The following is a 17,027-nucleotide window of genomic DNA, read 5'->3' on the forward strand; positions in this document are numbered from 1 at the left end:
AGTGTTTACAAAAGTGTGTGTGTGTGTGTGTGTGTGTGTGCGCGCGCATTTTAAGCAGGCAAAGTTTCATGCCTTCCAAAGGGGTCTCTGAGTCCCAACCAAAAAAAAAATAGAAGTTTTATAAACCTCTGCTCCCCAATTTCAAGAAAAACAGCTTCGGTCCCATGTTCATGGGCTCATAGCTTCTGGAGAGTGGCAAGACTCTTCCCCATGGGCCTCCCTTCGAGTTCATTTGATATGAAAAACTCTGCATTTACTTAAAAAAAAAAAAAGAGAGAGAGAGAGAGAGAGAGAAAGAATTGCATAGGAGCCACGTGGCCAAAGGTTTTTTAACTTCACAAATGAATGAGCAACGCACTGGGTTGGAGCACGGGAGGGCTGTCCTGATGAGAGCCACCCACTGCCTTTAAGAGTCCCCAGGCTCCCCACAGGGCTCTGGGGCCAATGCCCGCCTCCACCCTTAAAGGGAAGGCCAGCCTGATTATATCCAGAGAAACAAACGCTCAGATCTCTAATTCTGAGCTCCAAAAACCAAACAAAAGTTCAGCCAAGAGAGACTGGAAGCCTAGGCCTTCCCCACGTTGGCCATGGTCGGTGGTCAGGGGCTGCTGAGGCTGGCTGTTGGGGGCACACGGCTACCTACACCTGCCACACAGGGGGGCGAGGGCACAGGGGCGGACCCCAGCCATGCAGGACAAAAGCCAGAGGGCCACCTCTGCTGGTGCAGCTAAGCTGAGGCACGTGGGGCTGCTGAGCACCGGCCTCCCTCATATCAAATCCCAAAGTGGAAGGGCTCAAAACACCCAGGCTTCCCAAGGAGCCATTCAGATCAACAGCTTAAAAAAAAAAAGTTGTGTTTTTTTTTTTAATACCATTTCCACCCTGCTACCTCCCCTCTTGGGGAAGGACAGGATGACCATCACAGACAGCCCACAAAAGAAAGAAAAAGCCTAACTCCGCGAGCATCCAGGCTGGGACAGGCACCCACATCCAAGATCAGGCATCTCTGCCTGGACACACGGGAAAAGCTCCGTCCTTTCTCAGCCCCCAACAATAGGGTTTTTAACAGAACCATTCCCTGGAACTCCTGTCCTAAGAGAATACCACGGAGCTGACAGTTGGAGGTGCTGTAAGCTCCTTGGCCGTGAGCATGAAGCAGGGCCGGGCGGTCATCCCACGAACGCCATGGGACATCCACATCACACAGTAACTGTTCACATGTTCCAGAAGGTTCTGCCGGGCCACCAATCCCGCTCCTTCCCTTTCAGCTCTCCAAGGGCTTCTCCCAGACCAGTGTCTTTTCTGCGTTGTTCCTCTTACAAAAGAGGTAGGTCCTCCTCTCCCTACGCCTCCTCACTCCCTCCCAGAGGCCAACCTTCCTTCGTTTGCAAGTTAAATTCCGCATCCCCAGACTCATCTAAAGGAACCAATCACACGTGAGTTGATTTTTCTAAGCACATACAGATATAGTGGGAATAAAAAAAAAAAAAAATCACGGTCCTCCACAAGGAGCTGACCAAGAACAATCGGGGACGGGAAGCCGCCCCTTTCTAACAAAACTGGCTTTTCTTTCTTGGAAGTGCACGCAGCTCAAGATAAATCGTCTGTCCAGGACGCTGATTTATACTGAAAACTTCTCAACCCCTGGGTCAACTATGTGCTCTCTGACCCCCTGCCATGATAGAGTTCACATGCCACAAAAGGAACATTCTTGATAAGGCTTCTCCCCAACCCCCCGCCCGTCCCCCTCCCCACGTACCTTTCAACATCTTCACGGCCACAGTGACTGCTTCCTTGGGCTTCTCTTTGTCAATTCCCACCGCCTCAGCCATGACCACTTGCCCAAAGCAACCTTCCCCTAGAGGTTTGCCCAGCGTCAGCCTAAATGTGTAAATAGGGGATTAGCGCAGAGCATCTGGTGAAGGGGAAATTCCAGAACGAAATATAAAAATCTTTCAGCGGCTTGCAAAAGCATGGAGCATTTATCATATGGAACTAATGAGGCCGGAGTATACACGCGCTTGAGTATTTTCTTAGTGACGTTGTAGAGAATGTCAATTACGGGCGGGACAGCTATTAAGTTTCACATTTGTGTTCACAATTTATTTTCTTTGTGGAAGGTATCCTTGCTAGTGAGGCGGTCAGCGTTCCTAAGTGCTAACAAGGAGGAGCTTCTGATCTCGGGCCAACTGAATATTCGTAATTTAAAATGTCTTAAAGAAAAACTGTTAAAGCTGTTCTTCTTTTTTAGTCTCTGTGAAGTGATGTCTTTAAAATCACTATTATTCAAATACCAGTGGATTTTACGGTCACATTCCTGGCCAAGTTACATGATATGAATCTTAAATGCATTTCAAGGAATCTCTAATTTTTCCCTAAAGGACAAAGACATTTCTAGAAATTGAGGGAAATCTTTCTTGACCTAACAGTTTAGAAATCCTTGACTACCCAAATTGTTAATGAAGAAAATCCAGAGTGAACACGATAAACGATTTTTCTAATTTCTAAGCTCAGAAGCTCGGTGCCTGTCCAACTAATGGCCACATATTGTCTTTGGACACTCTAAAAGCCGACATAACGGCGAAATCCTTGGAATGCTTATGAGTGTGTGTGTGTGTTTCACTTAAGCACAAAAAAGCAAAGTATTTAGCAGCTCTTAGTAAATATACTGTATTTACGGTTAAGTACACAATGGTTTACAAAAGCTAAGCAAAGACTGAGGGCAGCGTACACTAGGCTGAGGTCATTCTGTTTCTCTCCTGAACTAAAATTAAATTTAATATCTTGGCAGAAAATAAACATTTGCATTGGAAAAATGGCTAATTTATGTCCCACTGCCCTGTTAGTACAAGTGCAACAATCCTTTCTTTGTGCCACCTCTGTCTCCAATCTAATAAACCGCTTCTAAATAGCCTTCATTCACTGGAAATCTGCCCCACCTACATTTGTGCTCAACTCTGTTCTGAAACGCTTAGCACTCACATTTTCCACACTCAGGACGCCCCCCCCCCCACCCAGGTGGGAGTGGACGGTTAGGCACACACAGACGTCCACTGTTGACGGCGTCACGGGCGGCAAGCACTGTGGCCCGAACCCGGGAGCCGTCATTTCTTAACGTGCGATCACAGCCACCCAGGTCAGTCCGCTACGCACAGGAACGTGCGCATGAGCCCTCCTGCTTGTACGCCCAAAGGAGGGAGCGAGGTGACTTCGTGAGAAACAGCCCTGTTCTCTTTCCACACTCCCCAGGTAAGGACACCATTCTTTGTGTTTCTCTCTGATGTCTCCTAGTTATTGTTCAAAAACCAAGTGAATGGTCTCTCCACTTCAACACACGAACACACTGGAAATGACCTCCATTAACCCTCCTGACAGAGTGAGACCTGGGCAGTTATTTGATTCTAGCTTATGATGCACATTAGTATGTCCAGATTGACTCCTGGGAAGCAAAAGTGGCGTGGAGTTGTGGTAATCAAAATCACAGTGCCCTATAAGCTCCCTCTCTTTCCAAACAGAGCTCGTCAGACCCAGGCTCTGGAAAAGCTTATCTTGGTACCTCTACATTGGTGGATGAGTTTCTTCTGTTGTAATTAAACACCTCTCTGACCTAATCTCAGGGAGATACTGCCAATGTCAAGACCAATGGTGAGTAGGAGCTCTATAGAAGCAAGGCAAGAGCTTGTCCCAGTTGACATGATGTAGATGGAGATTTCCACCTTCCACTAGTACCACGGTTCAGACTAGAGGGACTACAAGTGGTACCCAGAAGTGAGCAGAGGGCCTTGAAGGACCATCAGACAGTACTGTAGAAGGTAGGTCTAGAAGCTGGTCCCGCCCAGAAGACAGAGGGCTGGGAGCACAGGGTCTGCCTCCCACACTCTTTACCTAACACCGCCATATTGTTGGGGTCTGTGGTTCAGAGCCCCTAGCTTACTACACGAAGAAGAGAGCAAGACGGGGAAACTCATGAGCCCAGAACCGTACTCAGTCCTGTGAAGTCTATACCATGGTCATCCTTTTATAAACATGAAGTTCAGAGAGTCAAGTTTGCCCAGCCACTGGCTAGCTGAGCAAGGGTTCAAATGCCACCCAAGACAGCCCAAATACACAGGCCTGACGCCAAATCAAGACATAAAGACTCCCCAGTAATGCCTTCAACAAAGCCCAGGTGGCCGTGCTCTGACTAAACATCGGATTGGAACACCTCCACATCATCCGATAGAGAAAATACTACGGACCAGAGGAAATGTGACATCAGGTACCATAGTCAAACCTTCACAACCACGTATCACATTAACAACACTTAAAAGGAGCAACATGGACTGAAGGTTCTTCAGAAAATTGATGTCTTATACCTAATTTCCCCCAAAGAAATGAACTATAGAAGAGTCATGTTCTAATAACCAGAAGTTGGAACACCGTATCTGTTTTACAAATGGGATACGGCCTTACGTGTAGTCCATGTGACTGGGTTTGAATTATCTCCCAAAAGTAAAAGAAGTGCTAAGAAAGTATTATCTTGGTTGGGGCCCAGCCATGCCTAGCACCTGTTTTAAAAGAACCAGTGAAATAGAAAGAGAGAGATAAAATCCATTCTTTTCTTTTTCAGAAGTTGGTTATTTAGAATTACAATCTCACTCGTTCCTACCGACACCGTCACACATGACCTTTGCAGTTAAGATCAGGAAAAGAACGTGTCAATGCAGCGTCCCCATTTGTACCTACGATTCCATTCGGGGCGGCAGCCAATAGAAATACTCACTTATCTCTTGGGAACTCCCACTTTGGATCTTCTGGCAATTCATACTCGGAGACCCCTGCCAGCATGGGGGTGTCTGCCGTCGAGGACAGGCGTGTGGTTATCCTCACCAGTGGGGTGTTGGAGTTCATGGAGGAGCTGGACTCGGCAGAAACCTGGATACAAAATGCAAAGCCCCAGATGTAATCCTGGCTCTACCTGGGAGGCCTGGCAGCCGGCCAGAGCCCAGCCAGATGTTCAATCCGTAGAAAGGAAGACAAGTGGGAGCACTGGCTAAAGTCAAGAATTTAAGCCCCAAACCACTGGATTCCAGCTCCTCTGTGCTCCCATCTCTGCAATACCAGATTTCACCCACATCCGAGGTTCCTAAGACCAGATTTGCAAACATTTTTAGGTGGTACCTGAGCAACATCTAAGTCAGCTTTCTGACCTAATTCCTCCAAATAAGCACCTGAGCACAGGGCAACCACCCCACGGGCTTCACAATTGCCTTTTGGTCTAGATCTGTCCCAGAGCCCCGCACGATCAATCTCCCTGCGGACCAGCTCAGACCATGAATCAATTCTCTGCCTATGCAACTCCATGGAACCGTCTTAGAAAATCCGCTCTTCGATATTTCATCTGCCTTTTGGAAAGAAAAGCCGGATGTCTCCAGGAGCTAGCTCTAGGATTTGAAGGTGAAGGGCGTTCTATTCACTCCCAGTGCCGTAATGCCAGGAAACCTGAAGCCCAGGCCCTGGGGCCGTTCTCTGCTGACACCGACCATTCGGTGAAAATCAAGACTCTTGTCAACTTCGCTTTCAGAAACGAGTGGATTGAACACAAGGGATGAAGAGTCAAAGAGAAAAAAAAACTACGTCCTCGATTCATAATCACATGGCAAAGCTCCTCTCCCACCTGAGGTAGGCAAGGGTTTCCCCGAGTTTTGTCATTCACCATCATCCTTTTCGGGCTGCGTCTGATTAAAGGGTTACTTCTTAAACATAGCATCCTCCCTGTGCTGGTTTCTGTAAAGAAAAACATGTGCAGAGCCCATCTGAAGACCAGTTTTGACAGTTACTGAACTGTCCTGATACAATCGTGGGCTGCTTGACCACCACCTTATTCTAAACCATGAACGAGCCAACCCTGGGGTCAAGAAAGTCAGACCATGAGGTTTAACATGGTCCAACAAAGCAGCCCGCCGTCCCCCCCACCCGGTTCTATCCCCTGCATGACTGTCCAGGTCAACTGCACGCCCCAGCTGTGCTGATGCGTAATTTTCAAATTAAGATGCCAAAGACGGAATGCAGGTGAGCAAACTTACTTGGGATGAGTGTTCACAAAGTAGAACCTGAACCATCCCCACTGGGAACCAGAAGATCTGTACTTCCTGGAGCACGTCCTATTTGGAAAACCTTTATTCTCTTCTTGGTAAGCCCAAACTGCCCTTAGTGCAGACGGAATCCCTAGAGACACCCAAGAATGGACTGGGAGAGGGAAATCATTTTTAGGAACAGGAAGTTGGTTTCAGTATTAAAATCAAGTTGCATGGGATTTTTAAGCCAGAATTTCTATTATCTTTTAAAATGTACAAGAGAACGGGCACCTGGGTGACTCAGTCGGTTGAGCATCAGACTCCTGATTTCAGCTCAGGTCACAATCCCAGGGCTGTGGGGTCGAGCCCCATGCTGGGTTCTCCACTCAACACAGTCTGCTTGAGGATTCTCCCTCTCTCTGTCCCCCCACTCACTCACCCTGTAAATATATTAATCTTTTTTTTTAAGACTTTATTTATTTATTTGACAGGCAGAAAGCACAAGTAGGCAGAGAGGCAGGCAGAGAGAGAGGGGAAGCAGGCTCCCTGCTGAGCAGTGAGCCCGATGCGGGGCTCGATCTCAGGACCCTGAGATCATGACCTGAGCCGAAGGCAGAGGCTTAACCCACTGAGCCACCCAGGCACCCCTAAATATATTAATCTTGAAAAAATAAAAATAAAACATACAAGAGAACATTTCTGACCCTTCTAAGCAATCTTTTGACAGGGGACTCCCTCCTAAATTTTACTATGCAGACAGTACGAGCTGCGTTCTTGTGAGCGCGTAAATATTTTTCTTCTTTCAAAAGGAGTTGAAGAATCATTAATTTTGGAGTTGAGAGAACCCCATGAATAGACTAGGCTCCAAAAGGCTGCGACCTCACACCAAGTGTCCACACACTCGAACGGCAGAAGCAAGGAAGAAAGCACAGTCGTAACCGTGGCGACTCCCCCAGAATCCACCCCTGCCCCCCACTAATGCCGGGGCCGAGGCAGCGACCCCACCCTGGAACACCCCTCCAGTGTGGGGGGCCCCACTCAGTGCACTACGCTGACTCAAGGCCATGTGCTATGGATACCAAGAGGCTGGGGTTTTCTGGAAAGTTCTTCCCCATGAAGAGGAAAAAAAATCACCATTTACTACAACGGGAACTTGTACTTAAAGGTCACAAGCAACGAATACCAACCACACTAGTAAGAGTCAGCCTCACGAGGAGATGATGCAGGCCTCACAAGGCCGCGGCCCAACCGTTTCGGCCATCATGACGCTCTCTGCAAGGCCAGCCAGGTAGACTGTTGCCAACGGCCCTGCAGGGATTTCCAGAATTCCACCATCGGTGCCTGGTGTGCCGGCATCGGTAGAGAGGAGGGGAAACCCAATGGGGAAATAACAGGGGGATGTGGTTCTGAGTGAAGAGGTCCTCCAGAATTTCTTCCCTTGTGGGTGTGAGAACACAGCATTACTTCCAAACGTTCAGGAAGGATATAGATTTCAGAGCGGCCCCCTTCAGAGAGAGACTCAAACAGCTGAGGGATGGGGCAGAACTTGTTCTACCTCAGAACTTTTAAGCCATTTGAATTTTATTACCTTGCCTATGTATTTCTCTGATGTTTTAGAAATAGCACTTTCTGTAACAAGAAAAACACGTTTGAAACACAATGACTTGATTTCCAACACGAGGTGGAAATGACGAGAACACTGCCCTTCTCCTTTCCCTGTGCTGGGTGCTGCAATGTCTCTGCACCCTCCCACGTGAGCACCCCACTGACCAGCCCTGGCCAAGCAGCCCACCCTAGCTGGTCCCCTTCCCCTGCTAACTATCTACGACATGGGGGCCCAATCAGGTGGGGGCCATGTGCCAATTCCCATGCTGGCCAACTGTGAGAACCCACCCCAAACTAGACTCTCCTACCTGTTAGAAGGAAACCAGGGGAGCTCCCACCCCACAGGGGCACCATGAAGTCACACCCATAAGACATTTAGTGCTGAGCCTGGCGCTTGCTAAAAGCTCAGTTAATATTTGCCAAGACCACAGCAGTTTTTCCTAGCACCTTTGCAGAATCCTGAGCTGCCCAGATCTAAGGGAGCTTATGACCGGCACCTTCCTCTGGGGAACCCAGAAGATCTGGAGCCTTTGGTGGTTTCGAGTGGGAGATGTTAGTGTCCTGTGTGCCCTGTGAAGAACGAAACCCAGTGGCATTAAGCGCTGACTGCCTTACTGGCCTGGAAGATGAGACCCTCTGCTCACAGCCAGGGTGGGCTGGGGCTCCAGCAGGGAAAAAGCAAACCCAAGAAACAAAGGATCCGGGAGTCAGGGGTCGGTCCCAGAGCAGGAGGAAAGCTGGAGCATAAAAACATCCTCGTGACAAATACGGCTCAGAGGGGGCTTAAGAGCAGAAAAACCTAACGCTCCGTCAGACACTGACTGCTCTGCGGCTCACCTATGACCCCAGAGCAACCTTCGCCCCCAAACCCACAGCAGAAGTTCACATACGTAGGCATCTTCCTCCAAACAATCTCAACGAGGTTTTCCTGTGAAAGTTTTCAAAACGGAAACCCTTGGCAAACTTGGTTGTTATCGTGACTACTAAAAACCTGAAAATCGTGTTTACAAAAAGGATTACTTAGGAAAGTTCTGTCCAGATCAAGGGTGGAGGTTAAATTCAATGTATAAATCTGGAAAATACTTCTGTACAAAGCACCAAGCGGAGGGGAAAAGGGTAAGAAAGTGCCAGCGATATGAGAAACTAGAATTTGGTCACTCTGTCCGTCGAGGTGTTATCTTACTTTTACCTCCATGCATTTTTACTAAGATTTGAAAATCCCCTCTGGGACTGTACCTATGGCTGGCTTTGTCCTCACTCCGTTTCTGCCGTGAGCGGACACGCTTCTGGGGCTTGGCGCACTCCCCCGCTGGCTTGTCAATGCTTCCACGAAACACAGCATCTCGCTGGCGCTTCTCTCCTTCCAAACACACCCCTCAAGTCATTCCCACTGCCCACCTGTGAATCTCCTAACGCAGCACTATTCAATTATAAACTGCTCTTTTTTTGCACAAAACCATGATCTCCCCTCATTGGATAGCCTATCTAATTTGAAAATATTCCATGGGTGGCGACCATTAAGTGACAGACAAGCCATAAATGGAAACACCCTAAAATAAACCTCCTTCACCATCCTCAGTCCCCACAGGCACGTTCTAGCATGTATTTTCAGTCTCTACGCAACTCCCCACTTTCCGGAATCTCTTTAACACGTGCCATAAATCAGGCTTTTAACAAAATGTACCTTTTGTATATTTCTACAGTCTATAGGGGAGATTAAGAAAGGAAGTGATCCTTTTTTTTCTTTTTAAAGGGCCACCAAGAAATCGTGTTCTCTCTGCACACGAGATTAGACTAGATGAGAACCAAGGCAGGGGACCGCACAGAGAACCAGGCAGGCAGAAGCAAAGGAGGAAGGGGGGGGGTGGCGGCGGTGACGAATGTGCACGCTAATTCCTGACTCTGAAGCTGTGGGTCCACGGTCCCAAGCCAGAACAGAAGGCTTCAAGTTAACATACTTTTTGCTCTAAGCCCTGCCCGCCGTTCCCCAATGTCCAAACAAAATGCTTTCACCACCTCAAACCAGGTGGCTGGGTTAAAGGTTCAAGGGGATTCGGGGTTTGGATTCTGTTTCCCCCCATAACAAAATTTAAGTCATCAGACGAGGTGTTTTTGTCACTCGTCTCCTTCACCAGGTCTCTGCCTCCCCCACGCTGCTCCCTGGACTCCATGATTCAACCCATCGGGGCAATGGCTCCCGAGTCCTGGATGGGCTGGTTCTTCTAGAAGATCCCAGGAGCCAAAATCCAAACCAGATCTCACGCCGCCCTGTCTCTGGAAGGCTGAGAGGGGGAGAGCAGCCCAATGGGGGCACCCACATGGAAGGGCAGAGTGCAGGGAGCCACCCATGGCCAATCTCATTACCCACGTGTGTTCTGGAACCAGGGAGGTCTCATTAGACCCCATGACTGACCAAACCATGGAGAATATGCCAAGATCATGGTATCTGGCTGCTAGACAATGAATGAGCTTCTAAGAGTGCAACCTGCCTTCACGGGGCTCAGTGCATTTAATACCCATTAGTGCGCAGCCCCAAGAACTGGCTCCTGAATCCCCTGCTACCCAGCCAGGCCTCCCCGACCCCCACATCTTCCGTCCCGTTCAGGAGGTCTCTGGGATTATGCCACTCACCTCAAAGATACTGTTACAAAAGATGCCCCTGATCCACCTGTATCAGCAACCAAGATGGCAAAACTAAAGTCTCACAAAAAGTACCCCATAGGCCCTTCTCAGAGGCCAGTAGGAGTGCGAGTGTGCGCTGCACGCACGTGTGTCCCTCCCCACCTAGGAGATGGGTTTACCTGTTTATGGCAAAAGGGAAATCTCCATCCTGCCCTCTGGAGACTTCTGGCTCCAGAGAAGAAAGTCAAGGTACTCACTGAAAACCGGATTGACCAAACTCAGCAAAGTAGCTCATGTTTCCTAAAGAAACCTCCACAATTTCCTCGCAGCCCCCTCCAGCGATGCCCAAGTAATGCGTGCGTCCAGGGAACGCGGAGCCCTCTCTTGCACGCGTGGCCATGCAGAGGCTGCCTCCTAATGACTACAGCCGTCCACGGGCAGCCCCCGATACCTGCACTAGCACTGACAAGCGCACGAGGACACACTCTCCGGGCTGGCCTCCACCTTGATCATGCCGATTCCAGAAGAGCGAGAACGGGCGAGCCAGGGGCTGGGCACGGCGTCCGAGCCCCAGCGCTGAAAGCAGGGTGAACCCCGGTCGAGGGACACGGGGAGATGCTGTGTGCCACCCACCTCCCCCACAACCAGAAAGTTCCCCCCTTTCCTCAAGCTTCAAAATGCATGAAGAACCTCAAAAAACTCCTGCTTACTGGGACAGGAACACAAGGAATTTCTTCTGAGCTACCCGAGGAAAAAGTATTTTTGACTCAAATAAAATAACAAACTGAAATGTCGGTCTTATAACAGTTAAGTCCAGGACCAATGAGTAAATGTCACGAAGGAAAAACTCACAGAGGGATTTAAAAAAAGAGAGAGAGAGAGAGAGAGAGAAGGAAAAATAAGAACACCACTCCTCTTGTTCTAAACAGAGAACAATGATGGACTGAGCTGAGGGAGACGTTGTGTGTATGTGTGTTGGGGGAGGGGCGAGGGTCAGGGCCAAGAAGATAACACTCGGACTCCACCATGAAGACACTCAGTGTTCCCTGTGTGGTAGAGGAGCTTGGGCAGATACAGCCTGAAAAGTGGCCTTGCAAGTAACTAGAAAGAACCCATCCTCAAGACATCTGATTACAGGCTCACCTGTCGCCAGGTAAAGGCATGCTTGGCATCCCTGTGGTATTTTCGCTGTCATCAACATATCTGCCAGCCTTTATGGGGTTTTCATTCCAGCTACAGCCCAATAACCCTCTTTTATCCAGATACCTGATAGGCATCTCCTTCCCCACCAAAGGGGCCGTGCTCATTGTCAAGAATCCCACACCCATTTTAACACATAAGAGTTGGTGAGGGGTGTCAGCCTTCCCCCAAATGAATAATCAACACTCCCCCAAATCAATTAATCTCCCCGAGATCTGCTGGTTCCCCTCCCCCTCTCCAGGGCATGGCTATTTGCCTACCTTCCTCTGCTTCTCTTATTCTCCTTGACGCTGCTACAACCCAAGACAGCTACATCCTAAACGATGATGGCCAAATAACACTGGAAGGGTGACAGGTCTTATCTTGCATGGAACCTGGGTTAGATCAAGCACTCAGAAAACTATGATAAATAAAGGAAGAAGAAGGAGAAGAAAAAGAGAAAAGCTAATGTTCCCTTTGGCTACGCAGGGGCGAGTGCAGAAAGAATGACGAGCCAAAGTGCAGACAAAGCAAAAAGGCCAGTCAGCCAAAGAGCAGCGGAAATACAATGACTAGGGCTGAGTCAAGGAGATTTTAAGGGCAACTGGGTCTTTTATATTTAAGTAAAGAGAAGAGCACTGTCGCAGTGGCAGAAAAAGATGATGACATCATTACGGGCCAATGTTCTAGCTACACCAAATTGCAGGTTTCCTCCAGAAGGTAGCATTTTTCCCCTATTAGAAAAAAAATTAATAATAGAGATGGGAACACCACTCCCTTTTGCAACTCCCTGAGGTCAGGTTCTCAAGATGGTGGCTGGAAGAATGGCCCAGAGGTGACTGGAAAGGAGGAGGGAGGGAGAGGGGTGGCCATAGCCCCTTAAGGTCACTGAAGGCACCACCTGGCCATGTTGAGAATCACCTTCAGACTGGATTCTCCCAAAGTCAGGCAAGCGGCCCCATCATTGCTGCTCTGGAAGGCCCCAAGAATGATGGTGGTGTCATTTTAATAACAATAGCAATCTTGGTGGCAGGAGTCACCCAATGGGCACCTTTACTTCCCTTGCTCTTAACAGTCTGGGCAACCACCAGCACTTGACACACACTCCGAATGCCACGCTCAGCCTCTAAGAAGAATAAAGAGCTGCTTGATTCATGGCTCCAGAGAAGTCAACAGGGACCCATTCAGCCAGGAGTGTGGAGCCGGGTTGGGAACAGCCAGAGCCATGCCAAAGCTGCGGCTGGCCGACCGGTTCCTAATCCGTGCTAATGCCTGTCCCAGAAAATGTCATCGCCACCTGAAGTCCCGGGGGGGTGGGAGGGGGTGGCGGCAGGGGCCGGGCTGGGATTCACCCAGAGTTTCTCGGAGTGCATTTCAGAATCACCTAAGGATCCATTTAAAATACAGATTCCTGGCCCCAGTCTACATCTGCTGGATGACACGCCTCTGGGGTGAAGACCAGGGAATCTGCAATTTTAACAGAGGCCCCCGTACATTCCACTAACGCACACCCTGCCACAGAGCCATGCGTTAGGCATTTCACTTGCTGCTGCCAAAGAAATTCCTTGATCAGAACAAAGTTCCCAATATTGACTTGTAAACCCTTGTCATTCACATCTGCCTTTCCCCTTGCATGTTCAGGAACAGAGGAAGGAGTCAAAGCACATCCTGCCCCACTCAGCTTTGCAGCTGTGGGTTACAGCAGAGGCAGCAGAGGCTCTATCTTGCCCTGCCTCTCCACAGCAAGACGACACCCATCAGGAGGGACACACGAGTGAAAAGTAACCACCAAAGGCCAGACACAGGGTTAAGAACAATCTGTTGCTCATTCAGTATAAAAATCTTTCTACCACCAAATCCACAGCCGCACTTGCGAACGATTAACAATAACACATAATATATGTGTACACGTCTATTTTAAGAATCAGAGAGGTCGAGCCAAAACCCAGTTACTAGAGACATCATAGTCTGGTTTAAATCAAGCAGTAAGTTCAGTTTCATCTCCAGGGCATAAGTTTCTGACCTTGATTAAAAAAAATAATAATAAGTCAAAGAGAACTAGAGTCCCTCCCTTTCCAACTAGTGGCATAAGCCTGTCTCAAAAACAGCATTAGATCACAGGGGACAAAAGTGGCCTATGATTCAAAAAGACGGTTACACTTGAGCCTCGAACACACAAGGGCATGGCCTCCCTGTGTTATTTCCAGTCCTGCCAGTTAGCTCCCAGAGTCTCACACCGACCTACTTTCTTGCCCTTGGAACTTGACCCAGCAGACCCCATCGCTGCACCAGAATTTGACTCTCTGAGCCCCAAACACTAACTGGAGAGCCACTGAGAGGTATGTGGTGCACTGAAGCTCGCAGAAGTAGATGATATCGTAGCCCAGAAAGAGAGCAGGGCGCTGGCTGGGGCATGCAGGGAGGAGTAAATTTCTTTAAACTCTTTATCTACTTTCTGTTACCTGTCTCCGCAGGGGAATCCGCTTCGTCAGCTTGTGCACAGCTGGCTGGCTGCCGAAGTCTGGCTTCTTGGTCGTGGTCTTCATTCGGCACAAGATGACCGTCACCACCATACAGGCAATTAGGAAGACCCCTATGCAGTAAATGGCTATCTCCAGGTAGTCTGGGGAAGCCGTGATCTCCTTCTCTCTTACAGGAGCTGGAGTGGACACCACAGGGGAGGAACAGATAAGCAGGCCACAGAGTTAGGACACGGGGTTGATGACGCATCCCGGACAGCTAAACGAAACACATGGTGATGACCATTCCCAACGACAGGCTTCCCATTGCCTCCGTGCTGCAGAATGGCACGGGCATGGGCCTGCCCTGCACCGCTCCCAAATGAGGGTGAGTGACCAAGGGCTGCCCAATGGACCACCAGGGCCCGAGCAGCCACTATCTCTAGCCGCAACGGGCCTCTACAATCCAGTGATTGTCACAGACTGGCTGGCTCCAAGCCACGAAGGGCAGGCTACGGGGCCACATTCTGTCACACATGTGGACAGAATAGGACAGCTATCCACACTTGTTAAAAAAAAAAAAAAAGAAATAAAGAAAGAAAGAAAGAAAAAGAAAAAAGCTGTCTTCCGAGGGGATCTCTGATGCAAACCAAATTAAAAATTCCTAAATATAAACAACGCCCACTTTCGCATGTGACCAGATGGAACGTCCCTCTTATTTGGGTAAGTCCTTCCAAAGGAAGATGGGACGGGGTGACTTCCCCCCGATGAACACACTTCCATATGAAATGAAATAAATATTCATCTAGTAAGCTAGTCCAGAAAGGTTTCCAATTTCTTACCACAGTCCAGCATATTATTTAACTGAACAAAGGAAAGCACTGAATTTAAAGACCGAATCGCCTTTGATACAGAATCATTCCATCCATACCATGGAATGTTTCTAATATCCCTTAATCAATTTCAATTACCATTTAAGATTTGTGTTTTCTGGTTATATTGAGGTCACTACAACTTTTCTCTAAAAGAAAAAATAGAAACGGGAAACGGTATGACGTGTGCATATCCATGGAATTACTTAAGGTAACACGTTCTTAGATCGACTTAAAATACTATCTGCTCCCTCCTCCGTCCTCAGTGGTCATGGAGCTACAAGCAGTGTATTTCCAAACGGTATTTTTCTCGGACTGCATCCTTAGTTAATGTGCTAGTACTGTCAGGCAAATCGTTAAGAAGGGCCAATTAGGCCCCTGTAGAATGCAGTACTACAAGTAAAAGCAAGCTCAAAGTAAAAGGCATCTCATTGTTTCAAAGCAAATATTCACAGAGCAGACTCAAAACAAAAGGCAAAATGGATGCAATGGTATTACTTAAAGCTTATCCATTTTAATCAGAAAAAAATACTTGCAAGATAGTCAAAACTCCCAGCAGCACAGCACAAAATGAAATGATCAATTTCTTTTTACTAGATATAAAAACAAGCATGCAGGTAGGCACTTTACTCTAGAAATAAGGCATTAGGAACTGGAGTGGAACATCATGAGCTAGCAAACCAGTCTAGGCAGCTTCACAAAGGAAATGACAGAGACAGATGCATCAAAGTAGACCGTGGTTATCAGGAGAGGTTCAACTAGGACAGAGATGCTGGTCGAAGACCCAGACCACAGCAGCATGTAGCAACAGGGCTTCGCTGATGTTGATTTCTCTGAAGGGCGGAAATCACATCAAGCCCACGTCGGCGCGAGCATGCTTTGCAGGAAAAGCAAACGGAGGGTCCATTTCATTGCAACATGCAGCAAGCCACCGATTCCCAAGGTAGGTAACACACTGCTTCTGTACGTCCTACATGCCAGGGTGCTTCTCCCCAGGCACCCCAACGTAAATCCCTCTAGTCACGTACCATTGAAAAGAGAGAGTGGAACCACGTGATCAAAGTACATATGGGATTTTAGTGAAATGGAATTTGAAATGAGAAAAAATTACTTTGAATTTTACAAAGTAATTGCCATGTCTTCTTTCAGAGAACTGCGGATGGGTGAATTTATACATTGACTCACTGAAAATGTTAAGATCCCTTTGGGTTTTAAGGATGAAATTTCACTTGATCATAAATGAGAGTGTGGGATCTCATTGTAAGTGAATTTCCAAAGGCAACATTCTTATCCCCGGGGGATAATTTTCAACATTTTGCAAAATCTTTATGCCGGCATTAAAGAGGCTGTTTCTGAGAACAGAAGCTGTGTTAATTTTATAGCAATCAACCCAGAAAAGGGAAAAAACCATGGAGAGAAAGAGCAGTATGTACCTGGCAGAACGGTCAACCATGCAGAGTGAAAGGATATCCCAATAGAATTACCCGCCAAGCACGTATACTCCCCAGCATCCTCAAAAGTTACATTCCGGATATAGAGAACCTCAATCTCTTTGTCCGTGGTATTAACACCGGCGGCCTAGAAAACAGGGAGGCAAGAGAAAAGGGTAGACAACACAGGGATGGCCGTGGAGGGGGCCGTGGAACCGTGAGGCATTGCACCAGGGGGCTCCGGCAGGTGCTGGCCGGCAGAAGATTCCGATCGCAGCCCATCCACAAAGCCCACAACCGAGAGACACTGAGCGACACTGAGCAGCTCGCCGCCACGGGCCCGTCACCACACCGGCTTCACCACCTAGACATGCATGCAATCAGACGCATGGAAAAATCAACCCACAGAGATCCCTTCTCTTGGCCTTTGTGTTGCTTTGGATTGAGGGATGGTTTTCCAAAAGCATGAACACCCCAAAAGTCCCAGCTGGGTTCTGGTCCTGTTGGCTGCAGACTCCCACCTTGAGGAAGAGATGGTGCGGTCTTAAATTTATTGCATTAGGGAGCAAAACCCTGGAGATGCGCCCAAGTGGACACCTGGCACGTCCTTCCAGCCCTGGGGGCACCAACCAGGGTGGGCTATTGTGTCTGATTTTCACGTGTCACCACTTTGACTCACATTGGGTAAAAAAAAAAAAAAAAAAAACCCAGAAGAAAGTACAATCTTGGTAGCAAAGACACTGCAGGGTTTTTTTTTCCTTCAATATAGACATTTGAGTGTGAGTTGTGACAAACCGAGAAGGG

General features: G+C 48.3%; 1 protein-coding gene across 3 annotated transcripts in view; it reads right to left on the bottom strand.

Annotated features, from left to right (window-relative positions):
• The window catches only part of FGFR2 (fibroblast growth factor receptor 2), a 102,362-nt gene that overhangs the window by 17,979 nt on the left and 67,356 nt on the right, over nt 1–17,027 (bottom strand). For 2 of the 3 annotated variants that reach the window (XM_082722680.1, XM_082722679.1), the window contains 4 exons: nt 16,227–16,371; nt 13,925–14,121; nt 4,763–4,914; nt 1,760–1,881 (listed from right to left, as the gene is read on the bottom strand). In XM_082722680.1, the coding sequence (XP_082578806.1) occupies nt 1,760–1,881; nt 4,763–4,914; nt 13,925–14,121; nt 16,227–16,371 (616 nt within the window). The remainder of the gene's footprint in view (nt 1–1,759; nt 1,882–4,762; nt 4,915–13,924; nt 14,122–16,226; nt 16,372–17,027) is intronic. The other variant, XM_082722678.1, reaches the window with a different exon arrangement.

The sequence above is a fragment of the Mustela nivalis genome (assembly GCF_964662115.1).
Source record: "Mustela nivalis genome assembly, chromosome: 2".
Classification (NCBI taxonomy): Eukaryota; Metazoa; Chordata; class Mammalia; order Carnivora; family Mustelidae; genus Mustela; species Mustela nivalis.